Below are 20,120 nucleotides of genomic sequence, written 5' to 3' on the forward strand. Positions count from 1 at the left end.
AGTAGGATACGCACTTCCAGCTCGTCCTTTGTCCAGCACAGGGATTTGAGAGTGGAGTTGAGGTTCCAAAGCAACCTTTCTTTTGTGTGTCTTTGTGATTTTGTCAACATCTGGTTGCTTCCTGGTCATTTCCTCCATGAAAGCCTGGAAGGTTAAACAAAAAAAAAGTCATACACAAGGCTTCGGGTGGTTATTGTTTAATGTTTGTTTGATTGGTGGCTACTGTTAAAGAGGATCCACACAAAAAAGCAATCCATAGGGAAGGTGTTTTGCTTAAAAAAAATCACTAATAGGTGAATGTACCAATAATCTAACTGTTAAATTATGACTGACCCCCCAAACAGAAATAATGGAGTTAAATCTCCCTTGCAATTCAGTCTTATTTTATATTGTACATGCAAAAAAATCCCTTTACCTGGTGTTCTGCAATGAGATTTTTGACCTCTTGGATCTCTTGCGGAAGAGCTTCTTTGTCTTTATCGCTCAGGTTCGACTCGGCCCATTGCAGCCAAGTCAGCAGGTTCTCCAGCAAGTCCTGAGTGGCCAAGGACTCACTGAGAGCTGTGGCCAGTCGCTGCTGGTGCTGTCTGGCCCAGGCTTGCACCTACAAGTGCCAAGTGAGGATTTAGAACGTCTCGCAAACTACAGAAAACGTCCTAATTCTCCAAACACACTGTTGCATATCGGCATTTACCTCTTCAAACCGGGCTTTAATGATTGTGTTCCAGTGTTTGATTGTTGTAATTGAATCGGGATGGCAGATGCTTAGAATAGCCTCCCCCAGACTGATGGCTTTATTCAGTGCGACTTGCTTTTCTTCCAGTTTCGTAATGAATTCCTTAAAAAAAGGAAAGGAACACATTAGGTATCCCATTGAGACCAAAATTGGAAGATATAAACATGATCAGATTAAGCTAAAGACATCTAAATATAAGCACTTGCCTTGTGCTGGTCAATGAGTGCACGGAGAGCCTCTTCATCTTCAGGTAGGCTGCCACGGAAACGCAAAGTCTGCTCAGCCTCGGCCAGCCACTCCAGCAAAATGTGAACCGTGGAGTGAAACTCCTCAGCCTGAGACAGGGCCTGCTCTAGACGCGCCTGCTTGGACACCGAGAGGTTGCAGACGGTCTCCCAGCGGGTGCCCAGTTCCTGCATTTGGACTTTAACCCAGGAGGAGTCGTCGTGGCTGTCAATCAGTTCCCTGGCTGAGCGTTTGAGGGCCTGGACGCTGACTGTCTTTTTTCCCAGCTCCTTCTGGAAAACCTGGAGCGCATCACAAATATAAGGCAATGTTAAACACAAAACTGGGTGATGATAGGCTAAATAAAAGCAATCTCTATGAAGGTCATGCTTTATGATGTAATGGTCAAATGCCCAAACCAACATTCCTACAAGTTTCTTCAACTGGGATTTAAGACTTTTAAATACATTTGTAGGGTCATTTTGAATAGAATTCATTGCCAAATCTGGGGCGTATTTCATCCACAAGCAAACCGCCCCCACCAAAAATAAATAAAAAATCTGTAACTCTTAAACTGTTGGAATAAGCACAATTACACCAAAGGAATTAAAGACCTTACAGACAGAATTCATTGTCTTTTAATGTCACTTTATGGTGATTAGTTTGTTTAAGAGCCGACGGAAATACTAAATATTTGATTATGGTATCTCCAATTCATCACGTTTAAAAGTTGTTTTTCATTTATTCAGGCTTCTAATTTCAAAACCAGGATACTTGATTGCGAAAATCCATTTGTTTTGTCACGATGGCCCGCATAACTACAATGTGGCCTGTGACAAAAATGGTTTTGACATCACTGTATTCATAGGAAGAATATTTTAGATGAGTGTCCTCATTCAGTTGGATTAATATATTTTTTAATGTGTTTGTTGGTGTTTTATTAGAACTTATTTGTCTTTTTGGCTGCTTTAGGCATCCATTCAATGTATTTTAACAGAGTGCTAGCCAGAGTAACAAGAAGCCAATTGTTGTGCTGCTTCTGTTATTGGCATAGAGCCACTGGCATATAAAGGCTTTCTCACAAATGTCAGACGAGAGAGCGTCACACGTTTAAAGCTCAATGGAGTGGTAATGAGATACCATGGCGGCTGACTGAACTATTTTCTAAACGCATCTTTTGTTTTCAATTTTGATAGATATACAATGAGGTGTTTATTCAAAAAGGAAGATGAAAAAGAAGTTCAGACCTTGTGGTTGTCTATCAGATTCAGGATCAGGTCGATGTCTCCGTGAACTGGTTGGTCTTCAGCCATCTGAGGCTCCACCTTGTACAGCCAATCAATGAGGGCCTGCAGAGCATCTTTGAATTGGCCAGAAAACAGAAGAGCCTCCTCCAGCTTGTTTTGCCTTTATAAACACACACATTAATATTATCAATTTCCCAGACCATGCATATAATTGCACCCTAAAATGAAGTTATACCATCAGGCCTGTTTTGTTCTTTTTTCCCCCTCTTGAATTAAATTTGTTTTAATATCCAAATATGTTCAAAATAAAATTAGACTTTTGAATGACCATACCTCTCTATGGACTTTCCACAAACGGTGTCCCATTTGTCTCTCAGCTCGCTTAGCATGTCGTCCAGTTTCTGATTATCATCTTGAAGTGAAGTTTTGTCCTTGAGTGCTCGTCCAGTTCGCGATGTCGTATCATACACGGAGTGCTTGCTACCCAAAGATTTCTGGAACTCCTGTCAAGATGAAATCCACACTGCTATAGTACATTTAACACAGGAATTATATTACTGCATTTACTCTTGTTATGACTTCTGCTTCGTCTCATTAAAGTCACTTTTGCCTAGCACATTTTTTTACTTGAGCATCCTTTATCTTCTAATTGAGTGCATCATAGATAGCATCGTAATCTGTCTGTCTACGTCTTCTGATTAAGATCACGGCTCTCTGCATGGAAAACCGAAAAATGGGTCAAAACTCAAGAGCCTCAGCTCCAAAGAGATTAAAAGTATCCCAAAACACGGCCACCCCAACTACATTTGCTCTATCCCAGTATTATGACAGGATTAACACAATCTGCTAGTGCACCAGTGCAGAGCGGGGATTATGTAGCCTACGATAGAATCAAAAGCGTGACTAATGTATGCACTATACTTTAATTCATTTGGATAGGTGTCAGCTTTTTTTCTTTTTTTTAAAACCGGACAATAGCTTTTATTGAGAATGCTCCTATCTCTTATTCTCTCTGAGTGAGACCACACAAAAGCAATCTTTTAAAGAGCTGCGTCATTATTGAGATGTCTAAAAATACTCTTATCCGCATGATGGTCTTTTTCAAGGTCAAAGCACTTTCTCAATGCATTTTCAAAAGCTTCAAGCATTAGTACAAACACTGACAATTGTTTCCACCACTCACCTTGTGTTGCGACAGCTGCTTCTTGATTTTATCCGGCTCATTGGCAATTTCTACTTCCGAGTCCAGTGACTTCTCAGATTCATCCAACCACTCCATCAATTTACTCCAGTTTTCATGGAACTGAGGACAAATGAGATAAGCGGTCAGCATCAGCAAATTATGCGATGTTTTTGATTACTGTTGGATAAATATTACCGTATTTTGCCGTTTAATATACCCAGGTATATTAAATGATTTTTGCTTTTTTGAGCCTCCCGTTTGTGTGCCATTTAATATACCCCTGCCGTTTACTACATATATATATATTAAACGGCAACTCATCTTTTTTGGCAAGATTTGTATGGTGTTCATGGGGGCATAATTAGATACTTAAGTTCATTAAAATTCCAAGTCAGACTTTATTCAGCAGTGGGTAGTTTTAACCTGAGCATCAAGTAGCTTCAGTCATCAAAACGTTGATGCACCCCGTCACGGCATAAAGAGCGTAGTGGATCGTACCTTCCCGTTTGTGCGCCATTTAATATACCCCTGCCCTTTAATATACCCCTGCCGTTTAATACACCCAGGCATATTAAATGGGGGTGTATATTAAACAGCAAAATACGGTATAACTAGTGAAGAATACAATAGATACATTAAAAAAAGAACTAGAAAAACTTGAGGGTTGTGATCTAGAAGCCCGCAAGTACCTGTTTTGCTCTCTTCCTTGCATCGTCCAGTACGCGACCACGTTCCACAGATCGCTGGACCAGTTTCTCCCAGCGACCTTGCACACTAAGGAGCAGGTTCTTGATCAGAACAACATCCTGCTTCTGGCTGAAGTACTTCAGATGCGTGCCTGTCTTATCCAGCTCAATGATGTCATCCCTGTGAGAGTTGACCTCAGTCACAAACATCTGCAGAGGAGACAGTGTACGGACGTGAGTGTGTCATTTTAAAGGCTTTCAGTTCCTTGGCGAGCAAAATAGAGCGTTTCTGACATCACCACCCGAGTATGTACTGTAATATGACTTTTCGGACTTGCTTTGGGGGTTGTGTACCGTTCCCACTGTGCAAGTATTACCTTGTGCTCATCTATTTGGAATTGGATGTTCTCAAGAATTAGAGAAGCAGGCGACACCATGTTTAGGGTCTGCTCTGCCTGGGTCAGCCAGTTGATGAAGTCCTGCAGAGAGTTATGGAAGTCCGTGGCCAGCGTCAAAGCCTCCTCCAGTTTTGTCTGTGAACATAAACCCAAGTGAAGAGCAATCCTTTTGAACGATGTCTTGATTAAACACAGATGTAGGATAAAATCATTTTCAATGAGTCACGGTCACAAATTGAAGCCCTAACCAAATGAGGAAGTTCGTAGGACCATAGAGGCCGATGGTCAAACAGATTGGAGCTAATGGATTTTTAATTGAATGTGGAGAAACATCCATGTCACACAGCCATGTTAACAATGTTAGCAGGGTGATGTTTGAAGCTGGCTCTCTTCCCTCATATGTCAGTGAGAGGCTAAAAGTGGACTATCGTTGTCAGTTCTTTATTCTATTATGGGAACACTTTGTTTGGCTACAGACGGCACTGTGATTCTGGGAACGGGACCAAAGTAAAGAGGAAGCAGAAGGTTTCAGGGAGAAGCCAGGCCATATTTGTAGTGAGAGAGTCACATTGCTCTTGTTCTTTGTGCGTGATGTTGTTTTGGTTTATTCATTAAGGTGAAGGACAAGTACGTGCAAGCTGAATGCTTCTAACTCTTTTGCAGGGATGTATTTATATTTGTTTGAGTGATATTCAGTAAGTAGCATATTATGATATTGCTATTGATCCATGGTCAAGTACTCACTCTACACCCCAAAATTTGTGATCTTTGGCAAAACCCGCAACCGCCCAACCAAAATTGATGATGAAATTGTGCATTATGCAAAAGAATTAAGGTATTTATATTTTAGCGACTTACTAGGAACTCAAAAGGTATCCATTTTTGGTCCAAACTAAATTACGAGGGAATTATACCTTCCTATCAGCAACTTTGGCTTGCGTCGCTTCCCATTTTTCCGTCAGGTTGGCAAGGTCCTGTTCAGTGTTGCCTTCCGGTGTCATAGAGAGTAGCTGTTGACCTTTAATCATCAACTCCTGGTAAAGCTCCTCCTTCACCTCCAAGGCAGAACACAACTCCTGTGTGATGACATAGCGCACCAGTCATTGAGTGCAAACTGCACATCTCCATGTTCCCACAAACTTTGAAACAGTATCATGTTTGCACTTAAGAAATGCTGCTCCCAAAAAACTAAAAAAAAAAACTTGCAGTGAAAGTAGCTACCCTAAATGGAAGACAAGGAAAATCAAGACATTCCTGGAGATAAGAGAGTCCGATTACACTGAATCACAGTTTTGGTCATCTTTTGCTATGCGAAGCCAAAAGAGTCATTGAATTTTCACACTTGAGCAAAAGAGAGAGGAGACAGACTCCTCATGGCCCGACCATCTGCATGCGCAACTCGTATTGTTAAACACGTACCAGATGGGCGTTAAGCTGCTCGCGGGCCGTGTCTGGTAAGCCTCCCACCGCCTTTGATGCCAACAGCTGACGTTCTGTGTCTTTCAGCCATTGCAGCATATCTTCCACCTCACCATGGAAACCCTGGGCCTACAACACAATACAACCCGAGTCGGTCAAAAGATCCCACAAACATTCATTGTCCTAGGGGAGTGGTTCTCATTTTCTTGGATTCATTCATTTTGCTTCCAAAACAATGGTTGACATACATTCTGTTGCATATACGTCGATATATAGATGTCATTGATAGGGAAACCTGAATGTTGAGTGATCCAACTATGCACAGCAATGGGATTCAGTACTCTATCTGCTTTTCTATCTATAATTTTTTTCACGTCTGATTTCAATTGCAAAGTTGTGAATAGAACTTGAATTTAATCAAAAAATACTTCGTGTGTTTATATACCTGGAGCAAAGCACTTTCCAACTGCTGCTTTCTCTGCTCTGTCCTCTCCAGGATGGCTTTCCATCGGTCGTTTAGATTCTCCAGTTTGCTCTTTAAGCAAGCGGCTTCCTCTCCTGCACTGGATTGCACAAGTTCACTCCCTGCTTTGTTCACCGTCTCGACTGTTGATTGGTGCGCCAATACGTCAATCTGAAGGACCTGAGGATAAAGCAACAAGCGTAAAATCAACGACTTCTGTATGCTTAACAACGAGATAAAAAAAGTGAGAGCATTTACATGATGCTTGGCTAGCTCGATCTCAATGGCTTTAGGGTCTCCTCCTGCCTTTCTCTGCTCATTGAGCATCTCATCGGTGTGGCTCATCCAGGCCAGCAGCTCATCCAGTGCATGCTGGAACTGTCCAAGTGCCAATAGGCCACCCTCAAGTTTGTGCTGAGGTAAGAGTAGAAAACCCATTTGAAATTGGCCAATGAGTGAAACCACCATCAGACATCAACTTTTTATGTATTCTTTTCCACCTGGCGGTTGATGATCTTCTCATCCAGGTTTCCCCACAGCATCTTCAGCTCGTACATGGGCTCCTGAATGGCGCATCGATCGGTCTCATCGGTCACCTTTTTAAGCAGGAGGCCCGCCTGGTGGTTCAGGCGCTCCATCTCAATCTGTAGCTGGTACGCTTCGACTTTGTACTCCTAAAACACATGCAGGAAAACAAAGTTGTATTGATGATCAATGAAGGCATAATTCTAGAAGTGCAATTGCATATCTTGTTCTCTTGAACTGAATGCAAAGTATATTTATGACTGTACCTTGAGTTCACCAATCTGCTGTTTGACAGTTTCTAGATCGGTGCCCACAGGTGACATGGAGTCCAGTTTGCTTTCCAAGATATCCACCCAATCAAACATACCCTGTGTGCAAGGCAATTTAAAAAGATATTATCCTTATGTCTTCAAAGATTGAAGCAATGATCAGTGTACCTGAAGACCATCTTGGAATTGCATTGCATCCTGCATGGCCTCTTCTAATCTGTCAACTCGTTCTTTCCAAGTCTTATTGAGATTTTCCCATGCAGAGTTCACCTAGTTGAGTAACATCACAAGACATTGGTAAGGTACTACAGGTGCAACCTCAATAGTAAAAGCAACAGATTCTTCAAAAAAAGGAAAACGACGGAACCTCATCAATGCTTTTCTTTATCACGGGTTTGTCAGGTTCTCCACAGGCAGTCATGAGTTCAGAGCCTTGGTTTCGAACCGAATCCAGCTCCTCTTGAAACCCGTCAATCTCTTCCTTAAAACCCTGTAGGGATGGAGAGAAAATGTTAAAGCCTGAAAACACTTCTGATTGGAATTCATAATTACTTTGTTGTGTATTTGCAGACCTCCAAAAACTCCTGTTGCTGTTTGACAACTGAAGGATCCACGCCGGGCTCCTCCAACTCCCTCAGGAGGTCCTGGCTATCTTTGATGGTGACGATCAGGGCGCAGTGATCGCACCAGAACCTTTCAGCCAGGTCCATTACATCCAATAGCTTTGCCTCTCGCTCTTCCAGCAAGACTTGGATGTCGGTCCACAGGAACACCATGTGATCCAGGTTGTCTTGCACAGCTAGTGGAAGAAATATGTATTTAATCTTTTTCCTATGAAGGTTAAAGTGTACAAACCCGAATAAAATTACAAAAGGATACAAAGCAAAGAATCGATGTTTATGATTATTTTCATGTATAGATTGCACTTATACCTTTGGCAGATAATTCTCGGTCTGCGGACCGCGCAATCATTTCTTCTCCTCGCTGCTTCAGGGTCTCAAAGGAAGGCTGTAGTTTTTCCAGATCGACGCTGACATATTTATTCTCTGTTATCTGCTCTTTGATTTTGTCCAATTCCACTGAAATGGCGGGAGGCTGACGTAGGCGCTCAGCCATCCGCTCCAGGGATTCCAGCATTGGGGCGATTTTATCATGGAACTGGTATGGAATAACAGAAAGGATCATTTTAATCAGTATTGTGACTACAATTCCAAACAGTTTTCAGTACCCACATTTTTAGCCTTAGCTAACCAATGATTACATCATATCTTTTTTTACAATATCAAAATATTTTAGGTCAAGAACAAACTATTGACCTGAGAGGATTTGGAGATGGCTTCATCCAACTCAGCAGCTCTCTGTTTGACATCAGCCTTAAGTTTGGTGTAAAGCTGCTCTGATGTCGTGTACTTTTCTCTAATGGGCAGCCCTTCCGCTGGGCTCAGTTCCAATAACTGTGGGCCGGTCTTATTCATCTTGTCAATGTGCGGTTTGTGCTCGGCAATCAGCTCTCGCATTTGCTGCAAGGCAACAAACACTTTGAAACAACCTGTTTTGAACGGAGATGCTGATTTTACTCTTCCGTGTCTTCTTACCCGGAGCTCCTCTTGTTGCTGCCTGAGCGCCTCGTATTCGATGGCCGGTGGGGGCAGCTGGTTGAAGAGCTTCAGGGTTTCCTGAAGCCACGGCGACAACTCCTCGTAGGTTTCCCAGAACTGGCTCGCAAGAGACTGAGCTCGTTCTAGCTGGAGAGAGCGCTCCGAGTTCAGCTGACTCACCGCGCCGTACTTCTCGACCAATGTCTTGGTCTTGGCCTGACATGAGACCAGATATTATAATGTATGCAGAAGACTATATACAAAAAACACTTGCTATTATTTTCACCTTTAACACTTCTTTTTCCTCTGGCTTTTTGCTACCCATGATGGCTTTTCCTTTTTTCACTATTGCATCAACAGAGTCTTTGTGCCTCATTATGTCCATAGAAAAGACCTGAGGAAAAATGCTTTAGTGAATTTGGTTGGAAGTTAAACAAACACCACATCCACACACACACGGTTGTTGGCTGACCTTATGTGCTTGTAGTTGGACTGCAGTTTGGTCTTGCCCCAGTTTGATCTCCCCCATAGACGCTAGGTTTTTCTCAGCGTTCTCGAGCCATGCTAGTTCAGATTCCACTGCTTCTTCAAACTGAGAAAAACAGGAACAAAGACTTGAGAGATGGGAAACAATTCAAATCGAAGCAACAAAGAAAATCAATGATTAGATTTCAAAAATCACTCCATTTCTTCTTGCGCACCTGCTGTGACTTGAGAATGTCGGCGTTGATCTGGTCAACCTGCTGAGTGACGCCGTCACAGACAGCTCTGTAGCGCTCATTGTCCTCTGTCACTAGCTTGTCAAGGCTTTCTCGGGTGTGCCAGGGAATGAGATCCAGTAGGGAAGAACTCACCTCATTCAGCTTGTCCACTACAGCCTTTTGTTCTTTAGTCTCCTTTAGCAAAGTCTGAAAAAACAAGTTCAAAATTTTAAATAACCCTATAAATAAACATTTGTAAAGATCTCAATGTAAATTATTCTTCTGGAATCATTGTAATAATTTCAATCACTCCAGCAAAAAAAAAAAGAGTTTCTCAAGAATTAATTTTAATTTACAGACACCTTCCTACCTTTTGTTTTTGTTGGTCTTGAGTGAGTTGCTCATCGATTGGCTGCTCATCCACATAAGAATTAACCTGAGTCTCTGCCTTTTGTAGCCATGAACTCAAATTCTCATGTGTATGGTGCAGCTTTGTGGAGAGATTCAAAACCCGTTCCAATGTATTCAAAACATTGCCACTCATGGAGGTGATCTCAGCATACTTTGTTTTTATACCATCCAATTTCCCTTGGATAACCACAACCTCATCGCCTGTAATTAGAGAAATAAACATTACTCTATGTACAAAACAAACAGCAAAAATCATCCACAAATAATAAAGTGAAAATACCTGTAGTTTGCTTCAATAGTTCCATTCCATTGAAGAGGGCTTGGTCAACATTCTTCTTCGCCAATTCAATATCACTTTGTAAAGCCTAAAATGGAAATTACAACCTTAGAGAATAACATCAATAATATAGTTTTGAATGAATATGATTAAAACAAAATCTTTTTTTTTTTAAACTAACAAAACACTCAAAACCATGTGAGAAATGATTGAAATTGACAAGGGGGAAAAAAGATGCTGGGCTGGGCGTGTGTACCAGTTGTTCAGCCATCTGCTTTTCAAGAGTGTCTACTATGTAGTCCTCCACAGATACTTCAGTCAGGCGTGTGTGCGCCTCACTGAGCCAGTTCATGAGCGCCACCTCGTCCTCCCCAAATAGATGAGCATTGGCCAAGGCCTGCTGCAGCATCTCGCCTTTTCTCTTGCAGCGCTCCTGCAGCTCAAAGTAAGTGCCTTGCGTAGCATCCAGCTTGGACTGAACAAAGTCCTTGCCATCAACTGAGCTCACGGCTTTGAGCATCTGACCCAGACTGACGGTGTGAAACAGCTCTTTACTGTGATTCATAATCTCCTCCTCTATGGCCTGAGTGCACGGGAAGGCAAAGAATGCGACCGGAACAAAAAAGACAAACAGAAAACCAACTGAAATTGAATGGAAATGTAACAAATGAATGGTGAAAACATAAACTCAAAACATGATGGATGAAGAACTCAAAAAACAAAACAAAAACATACACTGTTACCTTATGTTGGGTGATCTGATCTTCCAGTTTGGATGTTTCGGTGCCAAGTGGTTCTGAGTTGGAGAGCCGCTTTTCGGTTACGGCCAGCCAGTCGCTCAAAGGCTCAAGAGTCTCATGAAACTGTTGAGTGACCACCAAAATGCTCTGCAGTTGCTTATGCCTAACACATACAGAGGAAAATACACAGAGTTAATGTCTCTTTGTATTAACATGTGTAATTCAAGTCTACAGAGTGTTTGGTTAAACAAAGGTCATTTCTAAAATAACACAAAAAAAACATGTTTGACAAGTTAACTACATGTGTAAGCCAAGTTTTGCCCAGATAACGCAATAAGAGTGATAAAGAGTTATACTCCATATGTTGAGCATTTGAAAATTAAGGTGTTAGTCTATGAGTTGGCACATGCATACAGGTCAATATTATGTGAACTAAGTCATTTCAATGCAAGCTAAACTGCTATTTTGATAGTTTGGACATTTTCTACTTGGGAGTATTTATTTCTGCAGTCCATTGACGCACGAATGCACACACTAACCTGTTCTCAGCTTTCTTGAGCAGAGTGTCCCACCTCTGCCCAAGGGATCGGACAGCTTTTGCAACCTTTTCCTTATCCTCAGACTCTGCCAGTTCCACAACCTTCCCCCCCTCATTTTTTATCAGCTCCACTGTGGGCTTACGGTCATCCAACAGTCTCTGTAAGAGCTGTCAAAGCGGACAAAGAAGAAGACGTATTGGGCATCATTAAATGCTCTGAGCAAATGCCCTTTTTCATGGTGGAAAACATTCATAGACACACTCAGTCACCATTACATCCTTAAAAGCTTTACAGACTGCAATTGAGTTTTACAATCAATGTCATTTAAAGAAGATAAATTGCAAAGGCGTAATGTTAGAGGCAGAATGCAATTTTATGTACTGCAAGTGTTCCTTAGCACACACAATGAATACTTACTTTCTGCTCTTGTATCTGTGCCTTGACCACTTTGAACTCTGCAGAGGGAGGCTTCTGATTGGCCATGAGTTCCTCTGTGTCGGTCAACCAGCTGAGTAGTGAGTCCAGAGCATCATGGAACCTTCCACAATGTAACAGGGCTTCATGCAGCTGGGCTGAGCGCTCGGCAATCTGCGGTTGACAAGGTAAAAGTAGATGTTCTGTTAGGAATGACACATTCATATTCATTTCTGGTGTTTTACATATATCCTCTATTGTCATGCTTGGAAATTGGATGCATGCCTTTTTATTGAGCGTGTTCCACTTTGTGTTGATCTGTTCCAGGTCATCTTCAAGTTTCTTTGTGTTGGTGCCTCTGGTTGCGTTTTGGATCAGGCCCTGACTGAGGGAGTTGATGTCCTGGAGCTGTGTCTGCAATGGATCGATGTCTACCTTTTGGAAAGCCTACAATCAAAAGTAAACAGTTGATTCGGAGGAATGCGCTGTTGGGGTGAACAAATAGGGTTTAATATTAAGGATTTACCCAATAGTATGTACGGGAAAACCGGAAGCAACTTAAATAGCTAGATATTGTTAATAAAATAGCCTAAAGTTAAAGAAAACCCACACTTACATCATGGACAATCTATCACTTTTGTCAGCCTGTTACATATATAGACAACAATAAAAACAAACGGTCAGAACGTGCTGTTCTTAGATATGTTTAGGCTAGCAGCTTGCCTAATTTTGGTCATTTGCTCCATTATGAAATGAAAAAAAATCTCAGACAATCTTAACAATTTCCCCACTAGGATTTTCCTTTTTTTTTTTTTTTTTTTTAACTATAATTTATGGTTGTTGAAGGGCTAATAAAATTACAATAAATGCTCACTCACAAATGAACTGCAATAAAAATTTCCTTGGCAACATCCAACTATTGTTGGTGCTAATGTACATAGCAGAAATCCCCAAGGAGCTTTATTTCTCTTTTTGGAAACGCAGCTTGATCTACTTTAGGTAGTACTTGTATTTCGGAATTACGTGTAATATAATTTTACGAGTTACCAAACCCACTCAAATGTTCACTTAACTCCATCATAAAACCAATCGTAATAAATAATAATAATAGCTTGATTACGATCTCTAAAATTGCTTTGACACTGAGTTCCTCCAGATCCTGACGTTCTCTTCCATGAGTGGAGCCAAGTTTACAATGAAAGTCAGATACATGTAACCATACAGACAAGCAGACTTGCAGGGAAAACATAGTTGCCTCTTCATGTAATAAGATATGTACTGTATACTGAGCCAACAGCAATTCTTCTAAAGACCCATATCATTCAGTATGGCATATTCTAAAGTGCCTAAAGAGGATGATCTTAAAATGACAAAGCTAATTCAGGGTACCTGTGAAGTGGAATAAACCATACAGTCCACTTCTGGACATATAGTATTCAGTAAAGCCTCAATCTCCCCTGCGTGTTGGAAAGCCTGTAAGTCTTTTGGCAGGCAGTCCTCCACTGACTGCAGGAACTCTTCCAACTCTTCCATATTGCATTGTGACGCCACTCGTTGTACAGTGTATGGTTTCTTTTGCTGACGGCAGTCAATTGGAAGAGTTACAGAGTTTCCGTAAGTCTCAGCCTGTGCCACCGGCTCAATGTCTTCTTGGGATGGCGCGCACTCTAAGATCTCGGCGGTAGATAACTCCTCGTAGTCTGTTAAAGTCTTTGAATACCAGCCAGAGGTTTCATCAAGAGTCCTAAAAGCAGACCCCGAAGAAGACCTCCCAGCAAACTTGTATTCTCCAACACTGAGGGGATCTTTTTCATTCAAATTATCCAGGTCAGATTGCATCTGTTGTGGCTCTTTAATCAGGCAACCACTTTGGTAGAGAGAATGGTTATCTCGTGTAGGTGTGAACGGGAACTCATCTTGTCCTGAGCTTAGGGACCGGAGCCTTTTCAGGTCCCCGGACATGTGCATGGCCTCTGAGGAAGAGAGGCTTCTTGTGCCCGGGCCCGCCTTCCTATGAGAGCGTTCGGCATGCCGTTCCCTCTCAGCAGTAGGACTGTAAAGGCCCGAGTCTTCTTCGGATGTCAGCGAGCTAGTCACACTCTGCCCTCTTTTTTCACCGATCATTCCAGGTCTCTCCGCACTCCCAGAACACAAAAATCCACTCCGGCTACCGTACTCCCCAAGATTTGTCGGGACAAAAGTCCTCCACGACCGTCGACGATGAGGCTGCTTCTCGCCATTCTGGGGACGCGACTTTGGCAAGACTGTATCATTCGGTCTAATAATATTCCCATTGAGTTTGAGACCATCAAAGACCGTGCGTTCATCCAACGTGGCGGGTTTACGGGTACGCAGCTCAAACGAACTGGAGGTGGAGAGAACTCCATTTCCACATAGGCTGCTGAAGTCCAGAGTGCGGTGGGTGTAGGGTAACGTTCCTGCAAAATGATGCGATGAGAGGCTACCCTTAGAGCTTGAGTCTATCTGTTCATTGAGGCGCACAGTGTCATAAATGGACCTCTGAGGAACATAGCAGTCATCAATGTTCATGTCCTCCTCCTCCCCCTTCCCCAGGCAGGATGGGTTTTGTCTGAGGCAATCTGGTCGACTCAGCGGTTTCCCCATGCCAAAACATACACTCTTTAGACTACAAAGGCGTAAAAAAAAACCTTACTGTGTATCCTGCTTCGGTGTTTGCATTCCTAGAAAAAATAAGGCAAATTGTGTTTCTGCTTTTAAATATTAAATAAATAAAAACTACAACTTTTGATTTTCATATAAAAAAACAGCATCTCAAATTATGGTACAAGATTATTTATATAAATTAAATTTATACAAATCATATTCTAGTGCAGAAGTTTCCAAAAGAAGCCATTCATTTGCTCCGTTTGAGCCTTCCCCTTTGCGTTGCCAAACTGAATCCCATTTCTTTAGCTTCGAGGTCCTAAAATCTTTGCAGAATCCATCCTGAAAAACTTTGAAAGAAGCAAAGTGAAATATCCATGCCGTGTTTTATTCCAAAATGTGCTGGTACTCCAAGCATAAACAAAACAGCCGGTCCTTTCTCTCTCCTCGCTCAGCTCACAGTGACAGACACCCTCCTGGCAGAGGCTCCCATGCCCCGCCTCCGCTCATTATTCACACAACATCTGCCACAACTCCATTTGTGCTCAGAGCCGCACCGGCACATGCTGATTGGTCCATGTAGGACCCAATGACCCCCACCCAACCTCGACTTTAATTCCGTTTAAAGGTTTGCATGGCCCATATGACTTCACGTCGAAGTCATCTACATCCTGACATAATCACTCAATCACTCCCTTCCCTTTCTTCCTAACTGATGGAACTGGGGAAACGTTTTCAACAAATTCATTCTCCCTTTGTGTATTTTTTTTTTCCACTGGAGGGTTGTGTTAAACCCTGCAGATAATCTTAATTACTTTTGAATGCTGACGGAGGCACAGGCTGCAGGTAATTTAACACCGGCAGCCATGCCAAGTCCAAAAAGGGGCTTTGTTTGTCCTATGACCTGAGTAGACAGCAGGAAGGCAGAAGAAGGATATGAAGCAATTGATGACAGGATTTTTCCCCCTGGATTCTCAGCAAGCCAAAATGACCATAGGAGCAAACAATCCCAACTAATTTGTCCTATTCGTCGTGCAAAAATGGAAATTGGAAAAAGACGATGGCAGAGACGAATTGGCCCGAGAGCTTCCTGGATTTAAAAAAAAAGAGGTAAAAATGCAAAAAGTAGAGAGAGAAATTCCTGTTGTCCTTCAGTAAAACATGTAAAATTTTGCTAAACTAACAGGTTCCAAGTTAGAGTGATGGCTCCAGGGTTTTGAAATAGGAGAATAGTAGCTCAGTTGTGGCATGGCAACCATAAATGAAAAAAACTTTAGTGGACTGAAATTTCAGATACCATCCTTCTACAAGACCGGCAAATCTATGAATTATTCCACAGTTCTCCTTCATTGTGACATTACCGTGTGGCGGTGAGTAATGAACATTTTCCTTCACCATAAACTTTAATGGATTAACTACACTGACTCAGAAGATAACAATTTTAATTTGAACGAAAACAGACACTGATGTAATGTCTGAAGAGCAACAGTCAGCCACACTATGACCCCCAGCACTGTTTAGCCACGAAACTGCCAATTATCCCATACAATACATACAGATAGAGTTCATACAGTAAGCACCTTCCACTGGCAAGCTTTCTCGAGCTTACGTCAGGCATATCCCTTGCAAAACCTGACCTAAAATGGTAAGAATCCATTAAAGAGAGGAACCCAAAACGGTGCCTCTCAGTTTAGTCTTCCCTCACTTAATTCAATGACATCAACCTAATCCACAGAATACAAATCATAGTACGATGCCAGTGGATCTGATTTTTTTAAGCATTAAAGCCATTACAGCTAAACATAGAAAAAGTCTGCTTTGCTGCTTTTGACACAAAAGAATATGATGGGGGTTTCCCACTAATTCCCATCTGATTCGCAGGACAAAGAGGGGTGGAAGAAAAAAAAAACCACCTCTCACAGGAGGACTGGCTCATTGCTGCAACTCAAAGGAAGGTTTAACACTTCAACAAAACTCCCTTTTTTCCCCCCCATACTGCTCCCCCCAAAAGAAGAAAAACACTCATTTGACCTACATCTTTGCACCGACATCTGTGTCAATGGACCAAAACACATCTGTTTACATTGTTTTAGTGTAATGCTATTTAATACCTGAAATGATCCCAAGTGTTTATCATATTACAGTTGCAAATGTAGGCTAATCCTCTCTTGGATGACTCCATAGGAATTTATAGTCTTTTTCTAAAAATATTTATGTCAGCACCTTATTTATAGCTGTCATAGGCAACTATCATTTTTAACAATATCCAGTGAGGAGAAAGAATTAAGAACAGACTCTCTAGATAGCATCGCAGATATATGAGCGTGATTACAGGGATGACGTGTCCAAGTTAAACCCATCAATTACTCGCATAAGAAAAGCTTTGACAGTCTTTGGGATAGCCAAGTTGATTTCCATTCATGTCACCCAGCATGATTTTGGTATAGAATGACACGGTTGGGCGCTATTAGGCCCTTTTTGCAGGAGACCGATGCCATATTTTCTTACCAACATTTATCAGCCATCCTATATTGACAACAGCACATTAAATCATTGGCTGTCATTGACAAATATTATCGTCAAAAGAGTTGAAGAGAGACCTACTACCACCGGCTTTAATCAAAAGACTTGACCCTCAAATTGCTCACTGTAAGGATTAAAGCCTATACCCCCACAATCAAGGATGACAATGGCACCCTGCTGGCTTCGTCCAAAAATCTACCAGCCGATTCAAGCAACATTCTCTTTGTTAACACCAGATGCCTTTGACGAGCATGCAGCCCCCAGAGATTGGTCGCTTTTGTCCCGAGAGGTTTCAAATGAAGCCTGTGGTCACGTGTACGAGCTGCATATTTGAGCGTGAGGAAAACTGATGGCTAAATCTTTCATTGAAAATGAATCAAATTTGAGAGCGCTACCGAAAATATAAATTGGATACCATTTTCTTTTGACTACTACATAATAGTAAACAACATATGGAGGGTTAATAATGCAATCTATCGTTCCATACATCCATGGACGTACCTTAAAAGCCTCCAGCTGTTGATTGATGATATCAGTCTCCATGCCAACCGCTCCTTGGGAGGCTTCTTTGTCCACAGCTCTGCAGAGTTGATCCTCCAAGCCATTCAGTTTTCCACAGAGCTCTTCCAGCTTGACCAGCGTACTCTGCACCTGACCCTCTCTGCCTTTGGCTCGGTCCATCAGCTTGCTGCACTGCTTGCTCAGTGCGTCCAGGTCTCGCTTCAGACCCAAGAGGTCAGGTGAGGAGTCTGTCTCAAGCATCCTTTTACATCCATCCTTAGCATTGTCTGTGTTGACCATCAGCTCCTGCAATTGCGCTACAAAGCTCTCAATGTTCTCCTGTTGCTCCTTCAGAACAGCCAAGTCCAGATCCACAGGAGGCATACTGTCCAATTCATCATCCAGGTCTGTGAAGCGGCTGAACATCTCACGGATACGATTTTGGAACTTCCCGATGCCTTGCAATTTACCTTCTAGGATCTGGCATTTCTCCTCGAGCCTCTTATTAAGGGTGCCGTATTCCTTTCCTATGCTGTCAGCTTGCAGTAATAAGTCTGTCACACCATCAACATCTGGGAGTTCAACTACAAGATCCTTTGCTAAACTCTCAAGATGTTCTATTTGGTTTTGCACTCCTTCAAGGCTCTTTTGTTGAGCTTTCATGTTAGTCAAGTTCTTATTGCTGTTTGCCTGCACTCCCTGTGAATCATAAGCATCTAGCATCGTCTTAGCTCCTTCTAGATGAGCCTTGGCCTCTTTGGAGCTCTCCTTAAATTCTTTAAGGGCATATGAGATCTTGTCCAGGGATTCTTTTTTCTTCTGAAGACCTTCTGATAGGCCATCCACTCTTTTAGAGATGCTTTCCGCCTCATTTTTAATTCTCTCTGTGTCCGTGTCAGCCACTTCTAGAAGACTCCCTGCTGCAGAGTTCATCTGTTCCACCATACCTCTGTGCTTATCCAGATCCTTTTGGAGAGCTTTCACTTGAGCACCAGCATTCTCCACAGCAACAAGATCAAGAGTGAGTTTGACTGCACCCTCAATGTCTTCGGAGTCCTTCATCCATGTACTAAGTTTCTCAAGATGCTCCTCAAACTTCTGAGCTCTCTGGTGAGCCGTCTTCAGTTTTTCAGAGCGTACCTCGCCGTTCTTCTTCACCTCCTGCCATTTAGACGAGAGGAGAGACAGCTGACCTTGGAGTGCCAACTTTTCCGCACCGTCAGTGCTCTGAAGAAGCGTCTCGCCTTCCCCTGCTATGGTACTGTAAGTTTCCTCCTGTTCACTTAGCGCCACCTGCAGGTTGTTGTGGTCATTCAGAGATTTTTGTAGAGCATCTACTTTGGCAGAGATGGATTGAGGCTTCGACTGGTCCTGCAGCGTCTCAGCCAACCAGGACTGGAAATCTTTGGAGGTCTGATGAAACTGCTGAGAGCTGGCGAATGTTGAGTTCAACTGCTCAATTTGTTTGGCTGCAGCAGAAGAAAAAAAACATTGGAATAATTTACACTTAGAACAGGATTTCTTTAAAAAATGAGCACAAGCTCAGATACAAATGACATTTAAAATGATTTGACACGAATTGGAATGTTCTCCTCTTTCGTTTTTACCCATCGTCATAGAAACACATTTGTTAGAAAGTGATATGTTGATCATTGGCCAATCGTTGGAAGAAAAATGGATGTTCCTCTACTGCAAACGTAAAAAAATGACTTAAGATTCCAAGTTATTTGACTGTAGGTGGAGCCAGGAAAACATTTGGTCTGCATACAAAATTGTCATTAAATGAAGATGACAAACCTGTTCTCTCTTCCAACTGTTTGAAAGGTTTGCTGACACTCTCCAATTGCCTGTCCAAGTCAGCTTTGAGATAGTCCTCAGTCACCATGGCTTTAAGGTCAGCATGAGCAGCTTCAGCCTGCTTCAGCTTCTCCTTCTCTTCCCTCAGTTGAAGCGAGATGTTGTGGACATCCTCCAGTTGCTTCTTGACTGCATCAGGCTGTGTGCTGCTCGCCTGATGCCTGCCGAGCTGATCCTCCAGTTGAGCAGCGGTTTGGCCAAGGGTATTCAGAAGCTCTTGGAATAGTCCCGTCTTCAGCACGGCTCGGTCGATGAGCCCGTCTCGTTGATCTAGCTGCCCGATGAGTCCCTGCCATTTGTCGGTGACCGTCGCGAGCTGATCTCTCACCAGCTCCCCGTTTGCGGGGTCTTGATTATTTGAGGAGTTCAAAATGGCGGAGGCAGCTTCCTTGAGTTGCTCCAACTGAGGCTCGCGACTCTTGAATTCATTCTGGAGGATCTTAACATACGAAATAGTAAACATGTTCAGTCCATCGTATTAGGATTAAGACTACTCGGATTGTTTGAAAGAAATTCTCTTCGTTCATTTGAAGACTGACGGACTACTCTTTGTGGAATATAACATTTCCACACTGATTAATGCAAGGATGCTAGTAAAGTTTTATTAAATTACATTCTTCTTGTAAACTGTTGAAATTATTATTATTTTTTTCTAAATCACACAAAGTGATGATATATGACAGTGAGTCTGGATCAGAGCAAATTGTATGAACAATTAAGTAGTCTAGTAAATTAGTCTATCATAAATGTTTTAGTATACTATTTTTGCATTTATCATTCACT

The 20,120-nt window shown here is 42.2% G+C and overlaps 2 protein-coding genes across 28 annotated transcripts in view; one reads left to right on the plus strand and one right to left on the minus strand.

Moving 5' to 3' along the window:
- The window catches only part of dst (dystonin), a 77,967-nt gene that overhangs the window by 8,041 nt on the left and 49,806 nt on the right, over positions 1-20,120 (minus strand). For 21 of the 27 annotated variants that reach the window (XM_077613375.1, XM_077613374.1, XM_077613380.1 and 18 more), the window contains 33 exons: positions 19,278-19,776; positions 17,481-18,949; positions 12,117-12,278; positions 11,835-12,005; positions 11,418-11,584; positions 10,882-11,041; positions 10,395-10,721; positions 10,142-10,226; positions 9,821-10,062; positions 9,451-9,657; positions 9,222-9,341; positions 9,036-9,143; positions 8,747-8,965; positions 8,468-8,671; positions 8,084-8,309; positions 7,724-7,950; positions 7,519-7,641; positions 7,320-7,421; positions 7,149-7,250; positions 6,858-7,031; positions 6,616-6,771; positions 6,340-6,537; positions 5,895-6,023; positions 5,390-5,551; positions 4,455-4,610; positions 4,081-4,287; positions 3,392-3,511; positions 2,542-2,711; positions 2,209-2,368; positions 943-1,263; positions 695-838; positions 416-604; positions 15-144 (listed from right to left, as the gene is read on the minus strand). In XM_077613375.1, the coding sequence (XP_077469501.1) occupies positions 15-144; positions 416-604; positions 695-838; positions 943-1,263; positions 2,209-2,368; positions 2,542-2,711; positions 3,392-3,511; positions 4,081-4,287; positions 4,455-4,610; positions 5,390-5,551; positions 5,895-6,023; positions 6,340-6,537; positions 6,616-6,771; positions 6,858-7,031; positions 7,149-7,250; positions 7,320-7,421; positions 7,519-7,641; positions 7,724-7,950; positions 8,084-8,309; positions 8,468-8,671; positions 8,747-8,965; positions 9,036-9,143; positions 9,222-9,341; positions 9,451-9,657; positions 9,821-10,062; positions 10,142-10,226; positions 10,395-10,721; positions 10,882-11,041; positions 11,418-11,584; positions 11,835-12,005; positions 12,117-12,278; positions 17,481-18,949; positions 19,278-19,776 (7,336 nt within the window). The remainder of the gene's footprint in view (positions 1-14; positions 145-415; positions 605-694; positions 839-942; positions 1,264-2,208; positions 2,369-2,541; positions 2,712-3,391; positions 3,512-4,080; positions 4,288-4,454; positions 4,611-5,389; positions 5,552-5,894; positions 6,024-6,339; positions 6,538-6,615; positions 6,772-6,857; positions 7,032-7,148; positions 7,251-7,319; positions 7,422-7,518; positions 7,642-7,723; positions 7,951-8,083; positions 8,310-8,467; positions 8,672-8,746; positions 8,966-9,035; positions 9,144-9,221; positions 9,342-9,450; positions 9,658-9,820; positions 10,063-10,141; positions 10,227-10,394; positions 10,722-10,881; positions 11,042-11,417; positions 11,585-11,834; positions 12,006-12,116; positions 12,279-17,480; positions 18,950-19,277; positions 19,777-20,120) is intronic. The other 6 variants (XM_077613399.1, XM_077613400.1, XM_077613388.1 and 3 more) reach the window with 1 other exon arrangement.
- prim2 (DNA primase subunit 2) overlaps positions 1-20,120 on the plus strand; it is a 99,848-nt gene that overhangs the window by 2,278 nt on the left and 77,450 nt on the right. The window lies entirely within an intron of this gene.

Source organism: Stigmatopora argus, chromosome 11, assembly GCF_051989625.1.
Source record: "Stigmatopora argus isolate UIUO_Sarg chromosome 11, RoL_Sarg_1.0, whole genome shotgun sequence".
NCBI classification, from domain to species: domain Eukaryota; kingdom Metazoa; phylum Chordata; class Actinopteri; order Syngnathiformes; family Syngnathidae; genus Stigmatopora; species Stigmatopora argus.